General features: G+C 42.9%; 1 protein-coding gene across 3 annotated transcripts in view; it reads left to right on the forward strand.

Annotated features, from left to right (window-relative positions):
• LIFR (LIF receptor subunit alpha) overlaps window positions 1–24,751 on the forward strand; it is a 114,907-nt gene that overhangs the window by 23,813 nt on the left and 66,343 nt on the right. For all 3 annotated transcript variants that reach the window (XM_063128136.1, XM_063128137.1, XM_063128138.1), the window contains exon 2: window positions 22,464–22,620. In XM_063128136.1, the coding sequence (XP_062984206.1) occupies window positions 22,536–22,620 (85 nt within the window). In that variant the 5' untranslated portion in view covers window positions 22,464–22,535. The remainder of the gene's footprint in view (window positions 1–22,463; window positions 22,621–24,751) is intronic.

Raw genomic sequence — 24,751 nt, forward strand, 5'->3', positions numbered from 1 at the left:
GGGCAAAGAGATATCCCCTGACTCTGCACTGGCCTTCAGAGGGACTTTCTTTTAGAATTCAGCATGACATCAGCAAAAAGGCCACACTCCTTTGGAACAGAGTCATAGCAAGCACCAATTTTGTGGATCCCTGGTTTGCATCTGCCAAATAGCATTAGCTCTATTAAGTTCACATGTATATGGTTCATCTTGCCACTTTGATGAGTGTTACTTAATTCATTTCAACTGTGCTTTTTGCCTATGTACACTTGCTATTCCCTTGCATTGAGGTGAGATGTTTGCAGAAGGCTGTTTTTCAACTGGGCAATCACCATTTAGTCATTTGAGGCCAGGAGGATAGAAGTCTTACTTGAACTACTGAGTTGTTTGAACACACACACTCCCTTTTCTAACCTTTCTTCCTAGATCTTTCAGTAGGACCTTCATACTAAGTTACTACTGGACAACTGCAGACTACGGACCCACCAGTAGTAACTTGTGTGAATAAAGCAGGATAAATAAAAGCCAGTATAAATAATGAAGACCAGATTATTGGCTTAAAATATAGTGGTTTCTCGTTTTAAGACATTTGGGCAGTAACAGTGCTGTACAGCTGTTGTATAGTACAGCTGTTTCACATTTTTGTACATGTGTTAAAAAATCTAAATAATTTATTGTGGATGGGGCATTGTGGTCATGGAAAGTGGTTAGCTGAAAGTGGTTTTTAAAGTCTTATTAAGGAATAAGAGCCACTTACTGGAATTAAATTGATTTCCTAGTATTCTAAAGATTCCTGAAAGCATAGATCTATACTTTCTTCTAAATTACTGTCGGCTTAATATTTTCAGTGTCTCCCAAAGCTGAAAAGTGATGCTTACCTGCTCTTGCATTTGAGGAAGTGGGTTTAAACATGGCAAGAATCAATCACCCTAGACAATAATTCACTTGTGCCTATTGATTATAAGTAAGTATAAATTATGGATGCCCACCTTCACCCTGGGAGGGGGCACATGACACCCGGAGTGGGGGAAGAAAAAGCAAAGTTCCAGGAAGCAAGAGAGGTTCTTGCAGCAAGTAGAGCAAGCATTATTAACTAGACTGCTCTGCTAATCATAGACACTGCCAACAGGCAGAGATTGTTCTTGAACTTTTAGCTACAGCAACTAACCTTCCTTCTCTGTCTCCTTTATTGGTTAATGCCTGAATCCACACATCCTTACTAATATTAGATGTATTTACACCAGGGTGGGAAACTGCTGGTCTGTGGACCGTATGTAGCCCACTTTGAATCTCACCCACAGCTTCGTCTCCCTGGTCCGATGTGGCAGTTTTACATACTAGTGATGAATGAGAATTCTGCTCATTTGTCTACCACTGAGATCATGGCTGGAGGATTCAGGATCTCAGGAGGAAACCAAGTTTGGGAGGAGGCTGAGGTTCAAAAGGTTTGAGGAAACACTGAAGTGGACATCAATGATTCATTGTTAATTGATTGTGGAAGTATTTTCTTTTTAAGCTTACTTGTTCCTCATTATTTGGCTCTTCCATTGTCCCTTTGATGCCCCACCTATAAATAATAAAATAGAAACTTCAGTCCTTTTCCAATGTTGAATAACAGCTCCCTTAGTTTTCAGCAGCTTTTCATTCAACTAGTGCAAATCCTGTGTCACCAAGGGGGCTGAGAATGATTGGATAAAAATAGGTTTACCCATTTCTCTTGAGACTTGAACAACTTAACTCTTTTAAACTAAAGGTACTACAAATTAACCAGCAAAGGTGAAAACAAAAAATGCTAAGCCATGGCTTGTGTTAACCATAGTCTGTTGCATTAGCCATGAATTGTCTTGCAGATGAGCAAACAAGCCATCATTTATTTTCCCTATTTCTTATTTGCTTCTTTCTTGCCCATTTTGTTAGCCTTCAGGGTGGTTTCATTTTCAGGTTGTTCTTGCTGGGCACTTCTGTTTCAGGGCAGTGAGCAACACAAACAAGCCAGGGACAAGCCATGGTTATGGGTTCAGACATCATTACAAGTCATGGTTTAAACAAGACAGACTTCATAAGCTAACAACAAATGATGGGTTTTATTTGTGTTTTATAGCTGGTTAACAAATCATAGTTTGTTTACAGGGATATGTTCAGACATAGATCCTGTTCAGACAACATGCTAAGCCATAGTGGTTAAGCATTTTGAGCTAAACATTAAGGCTTACCATGCCACGTGAACCATGACTTAGCATTTTGTGTGAACCATTCCTAACCATGGTTGTTACATAACCATGGTTTAAATGTTCTCACTAACCATTTATTGCAAAAGTATTAGAAGCCTAACCATGGCTTAGTGTGTCCTCTGAACAGGCCCACAGACAATCCAGATTTCAACAAACCATGGCTTAGTATCATGTTCCAACCAAGCCGTAATGATTTGGTACTTGCTACAAGAAGAGGTTAATATTTGAAATTCTGGAAAGTAAATGCACTGAGATGTCTTAAAAGGGGCAAATGCAATGTACTTTCAATGTGATTGACTTGCACTTATATATTGATGTTTTTTCTTGTAGAAAAGAAACCTCTCTGGTTCTTAAGTATATGTAATTCAGTCTGTGAGTGGATTGTGTAGTATGCAAAGAAATTAGAGGAAATGGGCCATGTGTTTGCAGACTGAGGCTGCAGTCCTGAGAGTAATGAATACAATGGAGCTTACTTCTGAGTATACAGAAATATGACGGCACTGTAAATAATAACCTTGGCAGATGTATAATTTTCTAGAGTGTTTAATGTAATCACATATGCTAATCTTTTAAAATATGTTTTATTCCAAGGTTTGCCATGATGAGAAATGCATTTTGGAAATATATCTGGTTATAACATATGAATATATTTCCAAAAATACATTTCCTATCAGGGAAACATAAGAATGAAACATCTTTTAAAAGGCTACTATATGTGATTGCATTGTGCATGCTAACAAACTATGCATCTATCGAAATACAAGAATGCAGCAGTACTTTTAATAATTCTACTCAGTATTATTATAACTGATAATTATTATTCAGGCGTTCCAAGGCAGAAAATTAGTTGCCTATCATACTGTGCTTTAGGATGGTACTGTTTGCAGCATAAAATGTGGCAAAGAAGTGAATATAAATAATAAAGCACACAGAACGATTTGCACTAAAATTAAATTTAAAGTCCTTGCTTTACCCTCCAAGAATAAGTTTTTCAGATTTACTTAGTTAAAAGTCTACATCTGAAATATCATGGAGTAAAATAATTTGGCCTGCAGAGTTGCAAATAAAATTAAGTTACTAGGGGTATGGTAAAATCTATGCGGTAGAAAGCAGATTGACATAGTGTGAATAACTAATGCCCTTTCTACACCATACTGGTGTAGAGGGAGGGAGGGGCAAGGATCTCGCGATACTCTGATCATGAGATCCTCCCCTTAGTCCACATGTAAGTGCGACATCCCGGGAGGAAGGAGGGTGTCGAGCCCGCCATTAAAAAAAAATTTTTTTTTAAAGGAGTTGAGTGCACATGTGCTCCAACCAAAATGTAAGTTAAAAAAGAAGAAGAGCCCCCTCCATTTTATCCTCACAACATCCCTGTGAGGATGGTTAGGTAGATAGTCAGTGACTGGTCTGTGAGGTAGGTTAAGTGGAAAGTCAGTGACTGGTCTTTGAGGTAGGTTAGGCAAATAGTCAGCAAGCTTCATGGCTGAACGGGGACTAGAACCCTGGTCTCTGTATTCCTAGAGGGGATCTATACTAGTCAAGTTAGAACTTGTCTTACCATTTTTAAGTGTGCGTTTGGTAGTATTTCGCCACATGATGTTCAGTTTGTGACGTTTTATTGTTGTCTGTTCTCTGGTTTTATTTTGAGCTTCTCTGAAATAAGTCATTCTATTTGGTATGATGTGGCTGATTTCATCGTATTAAATGGGTTTCCTGTAGTTCTTAATTAGCCAATCGCATCCTGGGAGCGTTTATGTAATTTCTGTGACCAAAGTTGGAGCCGTTTTTTTCTTTCAAGCCTCTTTTTTGCAGACATTTTTTAGTTTCACTTTTGGGACGCTGCTTGCTGGTTTGTTTGCCAGTGAAGAATTCTCAGAGATAAGAGGAAGTGGGAGTGGAAATTGGCAGACGGGGGGAAAAAACCCAAATGGATTTCTTTTCTTAGTTTGGCCAAAGGGAATGCATTCCCACGGAAAGAGAAAAGTAAGTAAATGTTTTAAAAACTGCTACATTTTAAATCGTTCAAAAACAAAACGTTCAATGACCGTAAAAACAACGTTTCATATACTAGTGTAGATCCCCTCTTAGTCTAACACTTTTACCACTACACCGCCCTTGTTCTCAAGTGCAGGTCTCTTTCAACCATGCTAACCAACCCAGGATGAAAACAATATTGTTATCAATATCACAGTTATTGTAGAGCAGATGAGCTTGTTCAATAAGGAAAGGAAAGGAACCTCTCGTGCAAGCGCTTGAGTCATTGCTGACTCCTAGAGGGATGCCTGCTTTTGCTGACGTTTTCTTGGCAGACTTTGTAGCGGGGTGGTTTGCTATTGCCTTCCCCAGTCGCAGTTCCCTTTCCCCCAGCTAGCTGGGTACTCATTTTACTGAAGGATGGAAGGCTGAGTTGACCTGAGCCAGCTGCCTGAGAACCAGCTTCCGCTGGGATCGAACTCAGGCCATGGGGAGAGTTTCAGCTGCAGTAACTGCCGCTTACCACTCTGCGCCACACGAGGCTCTGCTTGTTCAATAGCTTTTCAACTAAAACGAAAACAGAAGACACAATATTTTGTTCAAGCTTGCCAATTATAAACTTGCTTTCTCTAGAGGTTGGCTAAGATTTATTTAGATTAGTCAAGCTTGGAAAAAGCCATTTATTTTATCATTACCATATTTGCATATAATGGTGTGTCTCTGTTTATGGTTATACAGCTGTTGAGTAAGTTACCGTGAACTAGACTAAGCTAGAGAATACAATATTTCATATTTAAATTTTTTCTTAGGTGCTTTATCCTTGAACAGGAGAACTTAGTTGCATGGTTTTGGAACGCTGAACGCTGGAGCACTGTTGAAGCTGTTCTGTGTTTGGATGAGAGCCCTGCAGGAGCTGCTCTATCCTGCTTTTTCTTGGAAAGCTCAAAAGTATAACACATTCTGGGGAATTTGGAAATCAACTTATTCCTGTGGCATAGCTCATTGCAGCAACAAATTATGTGTCATATTAACTAGTATGGGTGGGGTGTGAGGGAGCCCAAGTTGTTTTTCTACTTGAGACAGAGCAGCAAATGTCAGCCCTGATACCCAATATGGGGGTGTTGAATGTTAAGCCAGGGGGTCTCACTATGTGTCCCAGTCCTGTGTAACCCTTGGGTCAGTACCCAGGGCTGGGTCCTATGTCTAGGGGTTGTTTGTTCTTCCCTTAAGCTTAGCTCAGGCTCAAGCCCCCACCCAGGAAACCTGGGACACCAATTTAGAGATGTCTGAGTAGCAACCTCACCAACCCACCTGAGGTATCAGTACTGGTATTTATTCAGTTTGACAACAAGCAACAAAAATAGAACATAGAAAACAACCTTTTGATCAACACATCTCCCTCCCAAGGTCTAGGTAGGCCGATAGAAGCCTGTGTCCTTTAGCCTTTCTCACAACCCCAGGAGACAGTGAATGAAGAATAGGGATCCTCCAGGCATGCAATAAGGTGGATGGTATGTGGCAGCAACAGGAACTGGGGTGCGCTGCAAAGAGAGCTTCCACCAGCAAGCAGCAACAGGAACTGGGGTGCGCTGCAAAGAGAGCTGACTCAGCAGCTCCAAACCAGGAACAACTTCCAACACCGATCAGGTCAAAGTTCAGCTCTTCTTTCTGATCAGAGACCTCCAAGGGTCTTTTAGACTGAGGGCAAGCCAGCACTCAGTCTGCACTCATTATTTCAACAGTCCCAGCAAGGGATGTGCACAACACTATATGCAAATGAGCTCCTTCATGTTAGGGCATGTTTTCCCTGCTCCCCCCACCGGGTGGTGTATACTCATTTCTACTGCTTTACACCTGTCCTCCGGGATTTGGCAGGTGGACATGCCTCCGTCCCCTGGCTCAGCCCACTCTCCTTGACTGCTGATGGTTTGGTGGTGCCTTTTGTGCATTTCCCTTCTAAAAGCTCGAAATGCTTCCCCGAAGGCTTAGCCTCATAGCGAGAGCTCGAACTTAAAATACCCTGGCTTGTTGTTTTTCTGGCCCAACCCCTTTAGACTTCAATCCCGCCCATCACAGAAATGCAGCTCCTGAGAGCTTCTCCAGAATTGAATTCAGACCTCAGGCTGAAAGAAGTTCCACAATCCTGCCCTTAGTCACGGTGCATAGTACCCGACACCAGCCAAGTTACTTTGGCACCTGAGGCAGAAAATGCCTTCAGTTACTAGGGTGACCATATGGGAAGGAGGACAGGGCTCCTGTATCTTTAACGGTTGTAAAGAAAAAGCAATTTCAGCAGGTGTCATTTGTATGCAGGCAGCACCTGGTGAATTTCTCTCCTCATCACAACAGTTTAAACTGCAGGAGCCCTGCCTAGATTGCCCAGATACAAAGGAGGGCAGGGCTCCTGCAACTTTAACTGTTGAGATGAGGAGAGAACTTCGCCAGGTCCTGCCTGTATACAAATGACACCTGCTGAAATTCCCTTTTCTGTGCAACTGTTAAAGATACTGGAGCCCTGTCCTCCTTTCCATATGGTCACCCTACCATAAGCATTTCTCCCCCTGGAGTAAATATGCAATACTACTACTACTACTACTAATAATAATAATAATAATACATTGCATAACGAATGAATTTGCTAATCGTTTCTGACTCCTCCTTTACACTTTGCTACAGTTCTTTTTGCCACGGTGATTCTTTGGCTTGGCACGAACTAGTAGCTCCGTGTGTCGCTGTTCTTTTTGGAAAGCTCTTGTGGTCTTTGGGCAGGAAACAATTAGGAGGAGTTAATATTTCAGCCATTTGAACAAAATGTCTCATGGATAACTTCTATTGGAGTTCCTACATGACTTGCTTTATCAGGACATTTTGTCTATGCAGAAGGAAATTAGCCTCTTAGCTGAGGCAGTGCATACGTTTTGTTTGTTTCTTTGGAATGTAATCGTCTTGGAAATGGGAATCGGTCAATTAACAATGTTGGAATTGGTCTTGCCAACGCCTGTGGCAGTGCCAGGTAGTTTCTAAAACACTTAGAGACAAAGAATGAGTTGACCTTGCCCGAAAAGCACTCATTTTTCATGGTGCAGCTAGATAATTCTAGACCTTGGACTTAATGGTTTAATGCACACACAGACACACACACCCTTTAGACAGATATGTTGTGTTACTTCATTTGTGAAGCTCACCACTAACCTTGCTTTGTCCTTGTCTGCCCCATTGCCATTCCATGCTTTACAACTGTTTCTACCTTCTTGATATTCAGGGCCAGGCAAAGCTGGTAATAGGCGAAGGCCAGATGGGAAATGTAGGCCCTATTTCAAACTGCTCATTCAGTATTTTTTAATCAGTTCTAAATACATATGAACTAGAATGATTTATAAAAAAGGTAATGGCAAGCACTTTTATTCAGGATGTATATAAGCCATCACATCTTCACATTCAGAGCTACTTTGTAACAAATCTTTACCAAACCTCTACTAGGGGGACTTGGAGTTGGCCCCCTCAAAATCGTAGGCTCATGCCAACTGGCCCCACTGCCCCCCCTCTGCCCAGCCATGTTGATATGTTAGAGCAGCACACACACACACACACACACACACACACACACACACACACACATACCCCAACCCTGGCAACACTGATAAAAAAAATCTACTCTGAGCATTTGCAGTTTTAAAATCAGTCAAATCATAGCACCATCATGATGACAGGAATAAAATGGAGTTATCCTCTGTTGCCCTGATGCTTGACACATCTGCTTGGGAATTCGCATCATTTTTGTTGTACAAAGGGATAATATATATATTCAAGTAAAACAATACAATGAGCATTTTTAGCCATGTACGGTACACGCCTAGCCAGCCACCAGTGGATGCTCATGGCTCCAAATTGCAGAGGTGTGGTAAATCCACTGACTTTGGGCCACCAGCCTCCACTACCAGCCCCCCGCAATGACAACTTGTCTTTTAAAATAAGGAAAGATGGATTGTATGAGCATCAATCCTGTTGGAATCTGGCATTCCCACACCAGCCTAAGTGCTGATGCCAGGTTTCTTTCCCACTGTCCCATCATCGTGCGGAAGGCCTGGATTTTGTCCCCAAGGCCTAACCGTAGCTGCACCGCTGCTCTTTCGGTGGAGAGTCTGGTGAAGGAAGACAAAAAAGGTGTGCAATTTGTTCTCAGCCTGTTGACCGAACCCTTTTCCATGAGCTGTGCCCTGTTGCCAAATCCTCAGGTTCCTTTCATTTGTGTGACCCACTTGGTTCATAAGACAGAAAAATAGAGCTGGAAATGGCCTTGCTATCATGGGCATCTCACTGAAATAAATCAGCAGTTAGGTTTGAGGGCCGTCTTCTTTTCTTTCTTTTTTTTTGTCTTCCTCCACCCTGGCTTCAGTCACTGTGGCTTCATGTCCATTGGCCTGCCCTGGGGACCCGAGGCAGATTCTCTTATCATTGCTATAATTAGCTCTTATCGACTCTGTCTCAGATAGAAATCCGATGATGGATTAGTTTATCTCAACACACAGGAAGCTATGTGGAAGAAAAATGGGAAATTGGTAAGGCAGGAAAATACCGGGTAAGATATTAAAACTTATTTCACTTTAAGAATTAAAAGGGCCTTTTTATTTTCACAGCTACATTTTGGAATTTACACGCGAACCGCTTTGGCTAAGTCCGCTTCTCACCGAATGAGTGAATGGCAGAAACTAACCCCTGAGTTCTTTTATTGCATAACTTGTGATAAACTCACGTTGTGAAATGAGGAAAATAGTGTATGGCAGCTTTTATGCTTTATGTAAAGTCAAAAGAGTTAAGCGTATCACTGATTCTCAGCCTCATCTACCTCTCAGGGTTGTTGTGAGAAATTATTATTATTATTATTATTATTATTATTATTATTATTATTATTTGTATCCTGCCTTTTGCCCACTACTGGGCCTCTCAATAGAGATGAGGAAGAGCAAATGCCACCCCCATCCTTCATCAAAAGTAGACGAAAATAAAATTTCCAGTGTCCTAATGCCGTTATAGAAATGTATGATGCGACATGGAACATTGTGTACAGTTCTGGTCACCACCGCACATCAAAAGGGATACTATATTGCTGGGAAAAGTGCAGAAAACGACAATCAAAATGACCTCCTATGAAGAAAGGGTACACCACTTGGGAATGAGGGAGAACATGATAGATGTGTATTAAGTATGTTTGGTTTGGGGAAAGTGATGTTTTCGTCCCTCCTTCATCATCATACGAGAACCCGACCTCATTCCATGAAGCTGAATTGTGGGAGATCAGGGCAGACAACAGGAAGTACTACTTCACCCAAGGCATAATCAAACAATGGAATTTGCAGCCACAAAAATGTAGCGATGGCAGCCAACTTTGACGGCTTTAAAGGGGAATGAGTCATATTCATGGAGGAAAAGGCAACCAATGCCTTCTAGTTGTGATGGCTATAAATTACCTCCAGTTCCATAGAAAATATACCAGTTGGTTGCCCTTCTGCTCGTGCCCTGCTTGTAGGCTTTCCATAAGCCAATCTTCTCCAACCTGGTGCCTTCCAGATGTTTTGGACTTCAACTCCCATTAGCCTGAGCCAGCATGGGCAATGTTCAGGAATCCTGGGAGTTGTAGTCCAATGCAACTGGAAGGCATCAGGTTAGGGACGGCTGCCTTAGGCATTTGTTTGGTCAGCGTGGGAGCAAGTCGCTGGACTTGATAGGCCATTGATCTGATCCAGCAGGGATGCTCTGATGTGTTTTTTTGATGTATATGATCACATTGCATTATTTATGTTCTACTTTGGGCACTGAGGAGCTTCTTTTAAATGGGTCAGAAGCCATTGTGCCAACACATCAGTGGAATCTTAGTGCTGGTTTTCCAGGAAGGTAATAATCTATGGCCTAATCTACACAAAGCAGGATATTGCACTATGAAAGTGATATAAAAGCGATATATAAAAGGAAGGAGCCACAGTATTGAAATGCACTGACAACTGTTGGGGCCCATTGATACATACCACTTTCATAGTGCAATAATCCATTTGGTGTAGATTAGGGCCTTAGCTAGACCTAAGGTTTATCCCGGGATCATCCTGGGGTCATCCCTGTTCATGTAAATGACACACAGGGGATCCCAGGAGCAGGCAGGGACAATCCTGGGATGATCCCGGGATAAACCTTAGGTCTAGCTAAGGCCTAGTTTAGAAACCTATTTCACATGCTTTTTAAGAGCCAACAGCAGGCTTCACACTCTATGGTAGGGTGTGTAAGGCCATAGCTAGACCTAAGGTTTATCCCTGGATCGTCCAGAGGTCAAACCTGTTCATCTAGGTGACACACAGGGAATCCAGTGCTCAGGCAGGGGCGAACCCTGGATGATCCCATGATAAACCTTAGGTCTAGCTGTGACCTAAGCCTTTACTGCCTGCTTTCTGCTTTCTCTCTCCCTACCTCCCCCCTCTCTCGTTCTGTTCGAGGAAGCAATTGGGGAGGGGAACATGCTGGTGGAACATAGTAGGAGGTGGGACTGAGAAAAGAGGGCTGGATCAGTGCTAGGTATGGATTTTTTAAAAAAGTATATGGGGTGAGGGATTGGAAGCTGCTCCTTTGCACCGAGTTATGGATGTGTGTTGATGGATGATATGTGTGTATGAGTGACGTGCACTGGCTTCACCCACATTTAGCATGCAGCTCCAAAAATATTTAAACCAAGGGAATGCAGCCCTTGATGGGGAGGGGGTGGTGGAATTCCCCACCCTTGGGCTAGAATTTCTCCCACTTGGAAATCTGTTCTCAGACACTTATACTTCATCTGAAATGCTGTCATACTGCAAAAGAGGGGGAAATCTAACTGCCAAAGGAGATGTCGTCTTCCACTCTAGGATTTATTTTGAAATAATGCAGTCCATTGAATAAACGATAAGAGAAGTGCATTGTCGTGACAATTCAGAGCACAAATTAAATTTGGGGTGGTAAGGAATAGAAGTCAGGGCCTCAAAACTGTAGGTCAGCAGGGTTTGCTCTTAAGAAAATCATTTCATCTTCTATTTCTGTATCTTTATCAGCACTGTCAGCCAAATTGGCAATTTGCTTTAGTTTCCCAGAAATGTGCGCTACTTCTGGCATGGACTTGTAATTAGGGGGAAATTTTGGAAGCTTTTTTATTCTGGCAATAATAACAGGATGTGCAATGTGATACATGCATCTCTTGAGTGCTTTCGCTTCCCTGCTAAAATAATGTCTATCTCATACATACACATGCAATTCTGTATTATATAATGGTATAGATTTTCCTGCTGAATCTCCCCTTCATCTTGTAGATCTTTCTGAAAGGGTCATATAGCATATCTATATTAACATTACCTTAACTGGAAATCAGCCCTGATCCTTTCGGGGATGTAAGAAATACCGATCCCTATTGGTTTAGTCTCTCAGGATCAAAGATTTGTTTTTAATTGAAAAATTTAATAAATTCAGAAGCATTTTAAAAATGATTGCAAACGTATTATAGGGATGAGTTAGTGATGTTACAGGCACTAACCAATTGTTTCCTAACACAGCCAGTTTTACTCCAATGCAAATTGAAAGACATTGAACAGTATATTTTTCAGAATTTGTCCAGGACAGTAAAATGTGTGTGTGCGTGGGGGGGGGGCTTGCTAGATGACGGGGCAGATGAAGCACAGGGGATCCCGGGCTCAGGCAGGGGTAACCCTCCCTTGGCCCAGGATAACCGGCACCGCTTCTGGCCTGGTATTTCCCACAGTCTCGGGCTGAGCCCGCAGGCATGTATCCTGCTTTTCCACCTACTGCATTTACTCATGAGTAGCCGCAGGAGCACTGTGGCCATCAAGGCAGGGTGGGGAGATGGGGGGAAACAGAGCCAGGGGGGGATCAGAGATCCCAGGCAGGCAGGGGATCGGAGATCCCGGGCAGGCAGGGGATCGGAGTTCACGGGTGGGCGGGTGGGCGGAGGATCGGAGATCGGGGGGGGGAATTGGGGGCAGGGGGAGCGGGGAACCCTTTTTTTAAATAAAGCCTACCTTTATCGTTGGTGTGCTCCTGCTCATATGGCCACTTTAAACTAAAAAAAAAAAATGGTGGACATGACGGGTCCTTCCTGCAGCCCGTCACTTCTTACGTGTAGACGGGGCGACGGCCCGCGCTACTTTTAGCGTGGGCTGGCCCCTCCTCCCGCACAGATTTGCAGGTAGGTCTAGTAAGGCCCTGTATGTGTGTGTGTGTGTGTGTGTGTGTATGTTTACACATGCACAGCAATCAAATTTCTTTAGCAGTTCTTGAAATATTGTTGTCTTCACAATTTTTCTTTCAAGCCTATATTTTTAACCACTCCATTGCCCAGAAACGTCATTATTAGAAGCACATGAAAAATTAGCGAATTTGGGCATTACAGTTTGTCGCAAATTGTGACTGTTAGGGTCTTTCCTTGTCCCAATTAAATAGTTGTCATTGATAAGTGTTGAGGATGTTGCTGCCAAGCTACACATTTGTGCTTAATTCTAGTTTATTGTCAAGTCTTAATTGTCTTGCCAATTTTTTTCTTTTTTAAAGTGAGTTCATATGCTGTTGCAATGGGAACACAATGCGGGATCATAATCTGTGTTAAAACAAGATCAATAATATTACCGGAGAATCTCTGATATTGTCTGGTATTTGTGCAGTATTTACAAAAGTGGTTCCTTCAGCACTTAAGCCTCTGTTGCCTCCAGGTTCATACCGCTTTATATCGATTTGGCCAAAATCATCCATTGGCTGCATGCAGGCAAAAACTTTTTTGATCCACCAGGCCTTTGGCGAATAATCTGGAGCTCTGTTTGTGCCAAGGACTTTTTAAATTGTCATTTTAAAGGTTTTAATATTGGAACATATTTAATATATTTTTAACTTTTGTATGTTTCTATTTATAGATTTTAAATGTATTTGCTTTAAATTTTGTAATGCCACCTTGAGGCACAGCATTGGGCAAAAGGTGGGATATAATAATAATAATAATAATAATAATAATAATAATAGGTCCATAGCTGATCTCTGTAATATGTTCATATGCCAATGGACAGAACAATGCCACACAATCCTTGCAAAGGCAGCCTTCTCTTCACTAGACTCTGCAGGGGATCAGGCGTGAAGCTGCTGCTGGGTTGTTTTTCATAATCCTCTGCATTATCAATTCTTTTTTCTTTTCATCCTTTTGTGTTGTTCTCGGTTTCTGCCCTTCTTTTTGCTAATCTTCTTTGACCATACCATTTCTAGTTTTATAGGTGTTCTGTGATCTTTCTTCTGGCTGTGCACAATGAAAGGAACATGTACTATAGATAGGAAAGGCCACAGCTCAGTGACAGAACACATGTTTTGCATGCAAAAGGTTCGAGATTTAATCCATGGCATCCAGTCTAGGGGCTAGGTGAGAATCTTGTCTGCAACCCTGTGCAACTGCCTGGTTCGCACAACACAGCAACTCACCATGGCTAAACCCTCAGTTTGACCTCTCTGCCTTGAAATTTTTGCAATTTCCCCTTCCGGTGGGTGTTATTACTTTAGTACAATAGGAAGCAGCCTATTAAACAAAGGTGTTTGCTAGGAAGGGAAGCGCCAGAAAGGAGGATGAAATTGACAAGGACATTGACAAATGGGGGATATGGGTGTGCTTGACTAAATGGTAGGCAGGGAAACTTGTACAAGACCTTGAAAAAAAGTGGCGGTGGTAGGAGGTTGCAGATGTATTACTGGATCCATCAGGGCTCAGAAAATTAATTCTGTTTGGTGATCTAATGTGTGTGTGTGTGTGTGTGGTTGTGAAGTTTCCCTCAGGAGCCGGCAACCCCAGCAGACTAATTGCAGATATGGTGCTGATGTAGGGACTGATGAAATGAGTTCAGCCACAAAAGCACGGAGGATACATCCTGGAAGCTGGTGGGAGGACTGAGTGGGGTGGGGGGGGAAACAAGCCATAGCAAGCCATAGAGTACCTGATTGTCTGTTGGGCTAGTGAACGAACAACCAACCCATGGTGGCTTATTCTCAGGGTGGCTTAGCGTGATGTGCAAACCCATCCACTGTAGACAACACTTAACTAGAAGGGCCAGTGGTGTGACTTGGCATAACGTAGCTTCCTGTGCTCCTTTGTTCTTATTGGAGAAAATGGTTTTTTCCTGGCCATCTCAGTTTAGGAACACAGGAAGTTGCCTTATATCGAGTCAGACCCTTGGTTCATCTAGCCTAGTATTGTTGACACTGATTGGCAGCAACTCTCCAGGGCTTCAGGCAAGCATTTTTCCACCTCTGCCTGGACATGCTGGGGATCAACCTTAAGGCCTTCTGCAGGCTGAGCTATTTATGTAGTGTTGGATCTGCATTCCTTCCCTGCAAGAAGCAGGCCTTGTGAATTCATCCTATGGCCTATTAAAAGCTATGTCTCCAACATGGTCTTATATAAATATTGTTGCCTACTTAATGATCTGCCTGTGGAATTAACTGTTCCAGTAATTCCAAACAGATAACAAGAATACAACAAAAATGTAAACCCTAGTCTAGTTTGGCAACATTTGTAAAAAAAAAAAAACATGCCCTGAAAGTTCATTAATCTGGGACTCTGACTCAAGCTTTGGAGGCCCGCAATGGCCCCTTCCAAAGTAGTGGTGAGCATTGGAAGCTATACATCCTTCACCCCAGATTTAAGATCTGAGCCAGAGGGGAATTCCTGGCTTGCCTCCACCCAATTTCATGCCCCCACCCCTTCTCCCTTCCCTGTAAACTCCACTTACCAGCAAGGCTGATGAGGGGTGGGGTAGTGGCAGGAGCAGTGCTTCAGCTGTGGGTATAGGGAGGGCTCTTCCTCTTGCCCCTTTCCTGCACCAGGTGAAAAGCTTTAGTGGCTCTTGGGAAATGTAGTTTTCCTAAGGCAGGGATGGGCAGCTTGTGGCCATCCAGATATTGTTGAACTTCAAGTCCCTTCATCCCTCACCATTGGCTGGGGTAGATGGAAGTTGTAGAACAACAACATCTGGAAGGTCAAGAGTTTTCCTTTCCTAGTCTAAGGTCTATTGCGCTGCCAGTAACCTTGGGGGAAACTACATTTCTCAAGGGCCACCACAGCCTTTCATACTGGCCTACTGTTGTGAGGCATGCCAGGCATCAGATGGATGAGGGAAAGACTTCCCTCCACCTTCACCCCTGCCCATAGTGGGAGTGCTTCTGCTGATACTCATCTGGCCAAGAAATGGAGTTGCAATTGTGGAATGAGGATGTGGGTGCATGGAAGGGAAGTCTAAGAACATAAGAAGAGCCATGCTGGATCTGACCAAGGGTCCATCTAATTCAGCATTCTGTTCACACAGTGGCCAACCAGCTGTGTCTACCAGAAACCCACAAGCACCCTCCCACCTATGCTTCCCAGCAAGTGGTGTATATAGGCTTACTGCCTCTGATACTTGAGGTACCATATTGCCATAATGACTAGTATCCACTGATAGCCTAAATCGTCCCAATTCCCTTTTAAAGCCATCTAAAGCAGTAGCCATTGCTATATTATATGGTAGCAAATTCCATAGTTAACTATGCGCTATGTGAAGATGGACTTCCTATGCGCTATGTGAAGATGGAGCTTCAGGACAATGGTGTCCTGAAGCTCCCACCATTGAGCTTCATGGGATGGACCATTCTCCCACCATTCAGCTTCATGCTTCTAGTTTTATGGTAGAGGGAGGAAAATCTCTCCCCGTTCTCCACACCGTGCATACTTTTCACTGGGGGTGGACGCGAATTCAACTTTGGCTTGGACCCAAGCTGAGCAACTCCCTGGTCTTGGGGAAAATGGCTCCGCAATAAACCGGCGTGGCTTATTTCTGAGCCAAAGGCAAGCTGAGTTATCAGCATGGCTTGACCTTCTATTACGAAAGGCACGTCACTCCATTTCTCTCTGTTCTGTGTTGCCTGCCTTTGTGTGGGACTACTGGCTGCTTATCACCTCTCGCCTCTTCCCATTTCCCCATTTATCTCACTCGATGGCATTCAAAAGGGATCCAAGTCAGAACTGAAGGGGAAATTGCCATGACTGTTCATCAGTACCTCGTCATCCAGGCCTGTTCGCTTCCAAGATTGGTCATGATAAATGCTGTGCTTGTCAATGTTGAGTTGAGCGGCGAAAGCAATGCCATATGCCTGCTCGGCTTTGCACATTTTTATTTGTTTAGCTGTTTTCCCTGCTCAGTTCCAAGTGCTCAGTAAATGCTGTAAGAATGGGCTGTGTCCACAGGAGTAGAACTTAGAACAAGGCACAGAAATTAGTGGGGGGGGGGAAAACAAATTTTGTGTGTGTGAATAGAGGGGGGAGTTTCTTTTCAAGATCAAAAGCCTATGTCATATGGCAGCGAAGGAAGTTATATTTTCATCAGGCTCTTCCCCGAAAGATCTCGGGGCAATGCACATTCTTTCTCGCTTTATCCCATTTCACAATGTCCCTGGTTAGGTGTAAAGAGATTACCCGGTGAGTTTCGTGGCTGAGCAGGGCTTTGAAACTGGGGCCACAGCTAGTCCTAAGGTTTATCCTGGGATCATTCAGGGTTCACCCCTGCCTGAGCACTGGATCCCCTGTGTGTCACCTAGATGAACAGGTTTGACCTCTGGATGATCCAGGAATAAACCTTAGGTCTAGCTATGGCCTGGGTCTTGCTGGTCCTGCTCCAATACTCTTCACCACCACACCATGGCCTAATCTACACCAAGCAGGATATTGCACTATGAAAGCGATATGAAAGTGGTATATAAAAGGCAGGAGCCACACTACTGCTTTATAGTGGTATTGAAGTGCACTGCCAACTGTTGGGACCCATTGATACATACCATATACTGCTTTCATACCACTGTATCCTGCTTGGTGTGGTTCCTGCCTTTTATATACTGCTTTCATACCACTTTCATAGTGCAATATCCTGCTTGGTGCAGATTAGGTCCATTACTGCCAATCAAAGATGGGCCAGATGGTTTGGGAGACATATCCACTTGTTTTGGCCTATATCTCATGTTATTTATGACAATTGGCGGCACTGACTGAGGGATACTGGGAATTGTAGGCCATCACATCTCAAGGGCACCAGGTTGGGAAAAGCGGGTCTATGGGCAATGCTGGCTCCAGTTTTGGAGAGCTTTTCGAAAAGAGACCCTCAGTGGACCCCCATTCTTAGTGAATCTACCTTCTCACCACCATTGTCACCCACTGCTATTGCTCTTTTATTGAGAATAAAACTACTAGTATCATAATGCTTATATACAAATCTATGGTGCAACCACACCTAGGCCATAGCTATTTATGTATTTATTTATAGCTAGACCTAAGGTTTATCCTAGGATCATCCCGGGTTCGTCCCTGCCTGAGCTCTGGATGCCCTGTGTGGCACTTAGATGAACAGGTTTGACCCCAGGACAATCCTGGAATAAACCTTAGGTCTAGCTACGGCCTTAGAGTACTGTGTAGAGCTCTGATCACCACACTAATTTGTTATTTTGTTTTTTTTTCCTAATAATTTTTTATTTTTCTAAACTTCCAAACAATACAAACAATACAGTATAAAACACTACCCCATAATACATAATAATACATACTAAACAAATTAATAAACATATATTTTAACTTAATTCCATTTAATATAATCATTGATTAACATTAACGTGCTCCCCCAACCCCGGGATCTTATTCTGATTTCCAAAATCTCATTAATTCCTCTGGAGGTGTTTTCCCTCTCCCCTTTAATAATACAAAGTCTAAAAACTGTTTCCATATTACTTCAAAATCATTCGTTTTTATTATTCCTCTTCTGACTCTCATGTTACATGTTAATTTATCATTAATAGCAATATCCCATATTTCTTTGTACCAATCTTCTATATGATAAACCCCTTGAACCTTCCAGTTCCTGGATAAACACTAACTTGTTTTTAATGACATTGTAGAGTTGGAAGAAGTGCAGAAAAGAGCAACTAAAATGATCAAGGGGCTGGAGCATCGCCACTATGAAAATAGGTTGCAACAGCTGGGATTGTTCAGCTTTGGGGAGGCATGATAGAGGTGTACAAAATTATACATGGTGTGAAGAATTTGGACGGGGAGACATTTTTCTCTCTCTCTCAGGATAGTAGAACTTGGGGTCGTCCCATGAAGTTGATTGGTGGAAGATTCAGGACAGATATAAGGAAGGACAGAGAACTTCGGCTATTGGTCGGTATAAAAATATAATAAATAAATAAATAAAAATAAGGTCTTCTTCACACAGCGCATAGTTAAAATATGGAATTTACTACCACAAGATGTGGTGATGGCCACCATTTTAGATGGCTTTAAAAAGGGATTGGATCAATTCCTGGAGAAAAAGGGTATCCTGATGCTATGTGCTACCTCCAGTATCAGAAGCAGTAAGTCTACATACACCAGTTGCTGGGCAATATGGGTGGGGGGGTGCTTTTGCACTCATGTCTTGCTTGTGGCTCCCTGGTTGACAGCTGGTTGGCCACTGTGTGAACAGAGTGCTGGATTAGATGGACCCTTGGTCTGATCCTGCAGGGCTCTTCTTATGTTCTTATGTCCTCAATCTCTCTTTCATCATTGCTATCAATTGCTTGCTTGTCAGCCAGAGAGCCAGGGAGCAAGTAGGCAGTGGCATCTTCTGCTCCTCCTTCTCACCACCGCCATTGCCTGGGCCAGAGCAAGAGGCAGATAAAGATGCAGGTTACAATGGCGAAGAAGAGGAGTGTGGACCCTCAGCAGGTGCCCCATCCTGCCAACCTTTGTGTCTGGCTAGGAGTAAGAGGTGGTAGACTGTCCACTTCAGAATGTGGGAGTGTGTGGAGTCTCTGGCCATAGCTAGATGGGGTGATATCCCAGGAATCGCCCTGGGATCATCCCTGTGCATTCACATGACGTACAGTTAATCCCGGGAGCAGGGAGGGATGATCCCTCCCTTTCCCTGGGATATCGCCCAGTCACATACTCTGAGCCCAACCTACCTCACAGGGTTGTTGTTGTGAGGATAAAATGGAGAGGAGGAGGATTATGTGCACAGCCTTGTGTTCCTTGGAGGAAAAGAGGTGGGCCATGCTCGCAATGAAGCCTACCTAAGCTAGAACACCGCTAAGCTGCAGAAAGTGGGTCAAATAGGGGAAAAGTAAATAAGAGCTGAGTTACAAGCTGGGCTTGAGGTAAAGTGGACTCTTTGTATACTCGTGGTGTCAGTGCTGTAGTTACGTGTAGGCCAAAACAAAAAGCAAAAGCAAATATTAGCACAAGATTGTTACTTGTTTGGACAATTTCTGTTTCTGTTTCTAACTGAGCAGGGCACTTGTTGAGGCATGCAATATATGCCTCCCCATTCCACCCTGTGACAAACACGTGCATGAAGAGATTTCTTTCTTTCTTGCCTCGTCTTGTTGTCTGTTTTTCAATGAATTGCAAAATATACTGCTTGAAGGATCATGTATTGTCATTGCAGACTATTAGTCATGTGTGTGCGGTGGGGAGGGATTTAAAGAACCTGATTTTATGTGGGGGCGGTTTCTCATTAGCTATAAACACTGCCAAAGACATGATATAATTTTCAACTCGGGTTCCCTGCTTGTCCTCTGACGGGAAGTGTATTCTCCAACCTTGAAAAGCAAATCCACAGCTAAAGGGCTAGTCTGTAAACAAACCACCCTCGCACCTAAAAATTTGATCCTGGCTTTAGAAAATGTCATTGGCACCTTGCAATTAATTTTATTTTTTTATTTCTTACCCGCCTCTCCCTCTGGATACAAAACACCATAAAATACATATAAATGATTAAAATCATATAAAACTAATACATTATTAAAAAGCCGGTCCCAGTTTAGTCCCGGCTCCTTGCGAGTAAACCGGGCCCAGAGCTCTTCGGGAGCTCTGTGCCCATCAGGGGTGGGAGGAGGGGAGTGGGGTCTTTTTTAAAAATAAAAACAACCCTCATCTTTTCGATTGAACGCTCGTGCGCCCATCTTCAATATATATAAAAAAACCAAAATGGCAGGCGTGACGTTCCCTTCCTCCCGGGATGTCGCGTGGCTGCGTGTGGACTGAGGGGGAGGATCTCGTGATCTTAAAATTGTGAGATCCTCCTCCCTCCCTCCCTCCCTCCCTCCCAGAAAGCCAGGAGATCTAGACATGGCCTTTGACTCTGCTCTCTGTCTAAAAATGGAAAATGAGAATAATGTTGGCTATTTTGAGGATGACTAATTTAAGACAAGTGGGAAACAAAATCTTAAACGTAGATGTAAAACACCACTAGGTCAAATAGTGAGCAGTTTACAAAATATTAAAACTCTGCTCTTGTGAATATAATAAAAGTATGTTCTGGCACTTCACATGTTTGGGAGGGAGGTGGGAAGGGGGAGAGGCTTGTACCCAGTTAATTTTATTTATTTATTATTTATTTATTTTATTACATTTATATACCGCCCCACAGCCGAAGCTCTCTGGGCGGTTTACAACAATTTAAGAAAGATTGAGTGGATTATTTTTCTTGCGTAGCTCTTCCTGATATCAGAGTGGAGATAACCCCCGTTTGATTTAACTGAAAAGATATTAGTAAGACTGAAACTCAGTTTAGTTTTCTGCACATAGTTGTGGATGTTAAAGTGCTAATCCAGGCCTACATTAAAATAAAGCAATCTAGGAAAAATTCTGTTAGTTCGTATCAAGGCTCCATCGGTTCCAGCATCCAGATTTGATAGGATGTGGTTCTTGACTTAAAGTTGCCCCAAAATTGGAGTGGGGAGTTAAATTCTACAGATTTTTCCTGCAATATATAGTCAGATGTATCAATGCTTCTGTATGTATGTCTTTTGCAATCATACATAAAATAAAGTTATTGATAGCCAGATGTTAGGTATTCACAACACTTCTGTGAGGAAGGAGAATGTCGTCTAATTGGAACGGAAGGACGGAAGTCTCAGGCCATAGCTAGACCTAAGGTTTATCCCAGGATTGTCCTGGGGTCAAACCTGTTCATCTAAGTGCCACACAGGGCTTCCAGCGCTCAGGCAGGGATGAACCTGGGATGATCCTGGGTTAAACCTTAGTTCTAGCTACGGCCTCAGTAAGCTTCCAGCTTTTGGAAACTCACAGTAGATATCTGGTTAAAAGAACACAGCCAAATAGGAGTAATTCCAGACTAACTGCCAAATAATCAATTTTTTATAAGGTCATTTTATATGGTTCTTAAAAGTAGCATGCTTATCCTCTGTTCAGATGACTTTTGAAAGCCAAAAGTTGACTCAACTAATTGCAAAGAAATGTTTAGGTTGAAAAGAGCCAACCACAAATACACTTGCTTTGTTGGCAGGGGTGTAAAAGAAAATACAATCTCTGCCTGTGGAAACAAAATATAACACACTGTACTGCAGCCTTACAAGCAATGGTCAAACAGATGTGGAAATGCTTGATTGGGTCTCCTGATGGGTTTCATTTTTCAAAAACGAAAAAACAAAAACCACCACTGAGAGTAAGTACATTGGGTGGAGTGGGGGAGAGAAAATGGATCAAGGGGCAGAGCTGCAGTACAGGGGAAGGTGGGTTTTTTAAAGCCTTCCTCTGGCACAGTTTTCTTGACTGAACTCTCCCTTGAAGCTATATTGTACGTGTCTTCCTTTCTCTTCTTCCCTACCCTTTCAAAATTCAGAACCAGGAGATGGATGATTTTTTGGTTGGGGAAACCTCTTGGGTTAGATCACTCTTCCTCTTAATGCTGCTTACCCAATGCAATTTAGGCTTCCTCTGCCCCACTTCTTCCACACCCAGTGCTTTTTATGTTTTTTAAAAATCACTGATTTTGCATCGGTCTTGGCCCTAAGTCTACAAAATTACCTAGTCATTTACTAGCCATTTAACTCTTAAATGAAGCGGGCGGAAGGCTCAGCATCTGCTACCATATTAGAATTAATTTTCTGTGCAGCTGCTTCCTGAATAAACATTCGTAGTGTGACCTATTTAAACTGCGCTGACAATAAGTAAGAGATTTTTTTGTCAAAGGTGCTTCTGCCTGGAAGGCTCTCAGTGGCTTCAGCCAGACATGGGCTCCTTTGGGGCTCTGCAAAGAGGAGGACAATGCAATACGTAATGCATAGCGTCTTCCACGGCTTGTGTCCACAGATGCACTGGCATTGATCCATTGGTGTCTTATATCTTCCAGCAACGGAAGCCAATAACACTGTTTGGAAAACTTACCATTTTTTTTTCTTCCTTTTAATTACCAGATCCTGTCGGAGTAAACGATGATGCTCTTTCCTGCTTAAGGTGACCAGTTCTTCGTAGTGAATTGTAAAAGAATGTGGATTAACAGACTTCCCTGCTGTCTACTGGCAGTAGCACATCTGTATCTCCTGAACCACTTGGGCCACTGTCAGGAAACAGGTTGGTACAATTTGATGTGTCTCGCTGTCAGTTTTGCTGTGATGGTTTCCCCGCTAGTTCCGTATCTCATTTCATTTGATGCGCACGCTGTAAGGTATTGCTTCATGTAAGTGTTATGCGTCGCCTATTTCTCTTAGGACATGAAAGATCAAAGATGATTTTTTATGATGTTCTCAGCTTGCCTTGAGCATTTAGCGACGGGGTAGAAATGTGATAAAATATGTATTCATCCGTTTTTGCTGTTGGCAGAGAGCTTCATGATTTCTGCAGTCAGCCTGCACAATCATTAAAAGTGGCATTTGCAATTTCTGAGGAAATTCTTAGGTTTCCATCCTTCTTCAAGTTTCTAAGCACTGAGTTCTTGAAAGAGGGTAGAAAATGATAGGAGTCAGGATTTTTTTAAAACAAAAATAGGGTAGTGATGGTAGTAGGTACTTGAACAAACTATTAAGGGGAAAGTTACAGATATTGACTGCAGTCTAGATAGCTCTTTCACCTTATGACTAGCAAGAAAGAAATAGGGAAACTTCTATGAAGCAGTCTAATTTGCAAGATCCATGCAAGTTTTCAGAATTCTGTTTCTCTGATTATAGGACTCTTTATTAGCAAAGATTTTCAAAACTGACTATTTTCGTATAGGTTCCTTTGCATAACACACCTTTTAATAAATGTGGATTGTCTCAATAATATGCATGTTATGCACATATTCTGTTTCTGTAAAACACGGAGAGAAATTTATATTAATAAATTTGAAATAAATTTCAAATGGAATAATAATAAATTTATTTATTATTGAATAATAAACAATACATTTTATTTAACAAAAGTTATGGTTTTGCTTAATAAATTTTAATAAGTATGTCACATTTGTTTAATAAATTTTAATAATGAAATCACATTCCGGATCGTGCGGTAATGTAGGCTGTGTGGAAGTATAATATAAAGAGGTGTGTGATTTGTGTGTTTGTGTGTGCGTGTATGCATGTGTGTAGAGATATGAAAGGAAGGAAAGGAAAGGAACCTCTCGTGCAAGCACTGAGTCATTACTGACTCTTGGAGGGACGCCAGCTTTCGCTGATGTTTTCTTGGCAGGCCTTATAGCGGGGTGGTTTGCCGTTGCCTTCCCCGGCTGTTATTACCTTTCCCCCAGCTAACTGGGTACTCATTTTACCGACCTCGGGAGGATGGAAGGCTGAGTCGACCCGAGCCGGCTGCCTGAAACCAGCTTCTGCTGGGATCGAACTCAGGCCGTGGGGAGAGTTTCAGCTGCAGAAACTGCTGCTTTACCGCTCTGCGCCACACGAGGCTCACAGAGATATGAAGGCCCAGGAAAAAAAACAGAAAAGTGAGGGGGGGGGGAGTTCTCCCCATTGTTTTATGAAGCCATTTTTGTGCAGGAATTTTGGAAAGTCAGGTTAGGGATGGTGAGCACTTTGGCATCTTTATGGTGATTGGCAATCCAGAGGTCCTGCTCCTCAGGGGCTTTGCAGCTTTCGTGTCAGGATATGGTTTGCCTTTGGGGACTTTCTTGTCTCATCTACTTGGCTATGCAGCCTGATGACGCGGGTCGGTCTCACCAAACATGCAGGTGTAGTTGAAAAGGGGGCCAGGTCACCCGGCCCTTGTTTTCAGCTGAGTGGGTTGCCCTGCTGGGCAGGCTAGTTGCCTGAGGAAATAAGCTTGAGTCCTGCACATTCACACACAGATCCATGGAGGGGAAAATCTCCATGTGTAAATAAAGAGGCCCTATTTAATCCTAAACTCTGGTGTCTGTTTGTTTATTTCTGGGACTTCCTTCTCTGCTCGCAAGAGGCTGGACAGTCATCTCTTATGGATGGTTGAATTGGTTTTCTTGCACATTGCAGGGGGTTGGACTAGATGATCCTGGTGGTCCCTTTCAGTTCCACAATTCTGTGAAATTAGCCCCATAGGCAGCCTAGGAGCTATGGGCATGTGCTTCCCAGATACTGCCCCCATCTTACTTTCCTTCTCTGGGTAGCTCTGGAAAGTTGTGGGGAAGGTGTGATTTAAAGCTTCCCCTTTGGAACAGATTGGGAAGTCAGCACTGGGGCTAAGTGTGAGCTTTTTCCTCTTTTCGGGCTGGAGACAGGCGCATGCATGCACAAGCACA

Source organism: Elgaria multicarinata, chromosome 6 (genome assembly GCF_023053635.1).
Source record: "Elgaria multicarinata webbii isolate HBS135686 ecotype San Diego chromosome 6, rElgMul1.1.pri, whole genome shotgun sequence".
Lineage (NCBI taxonomy): Eukaryota > Metazoa > Chordata > Lepidosauria > Squamata > Anguidae > Elgaria > Elgaria multicarinata.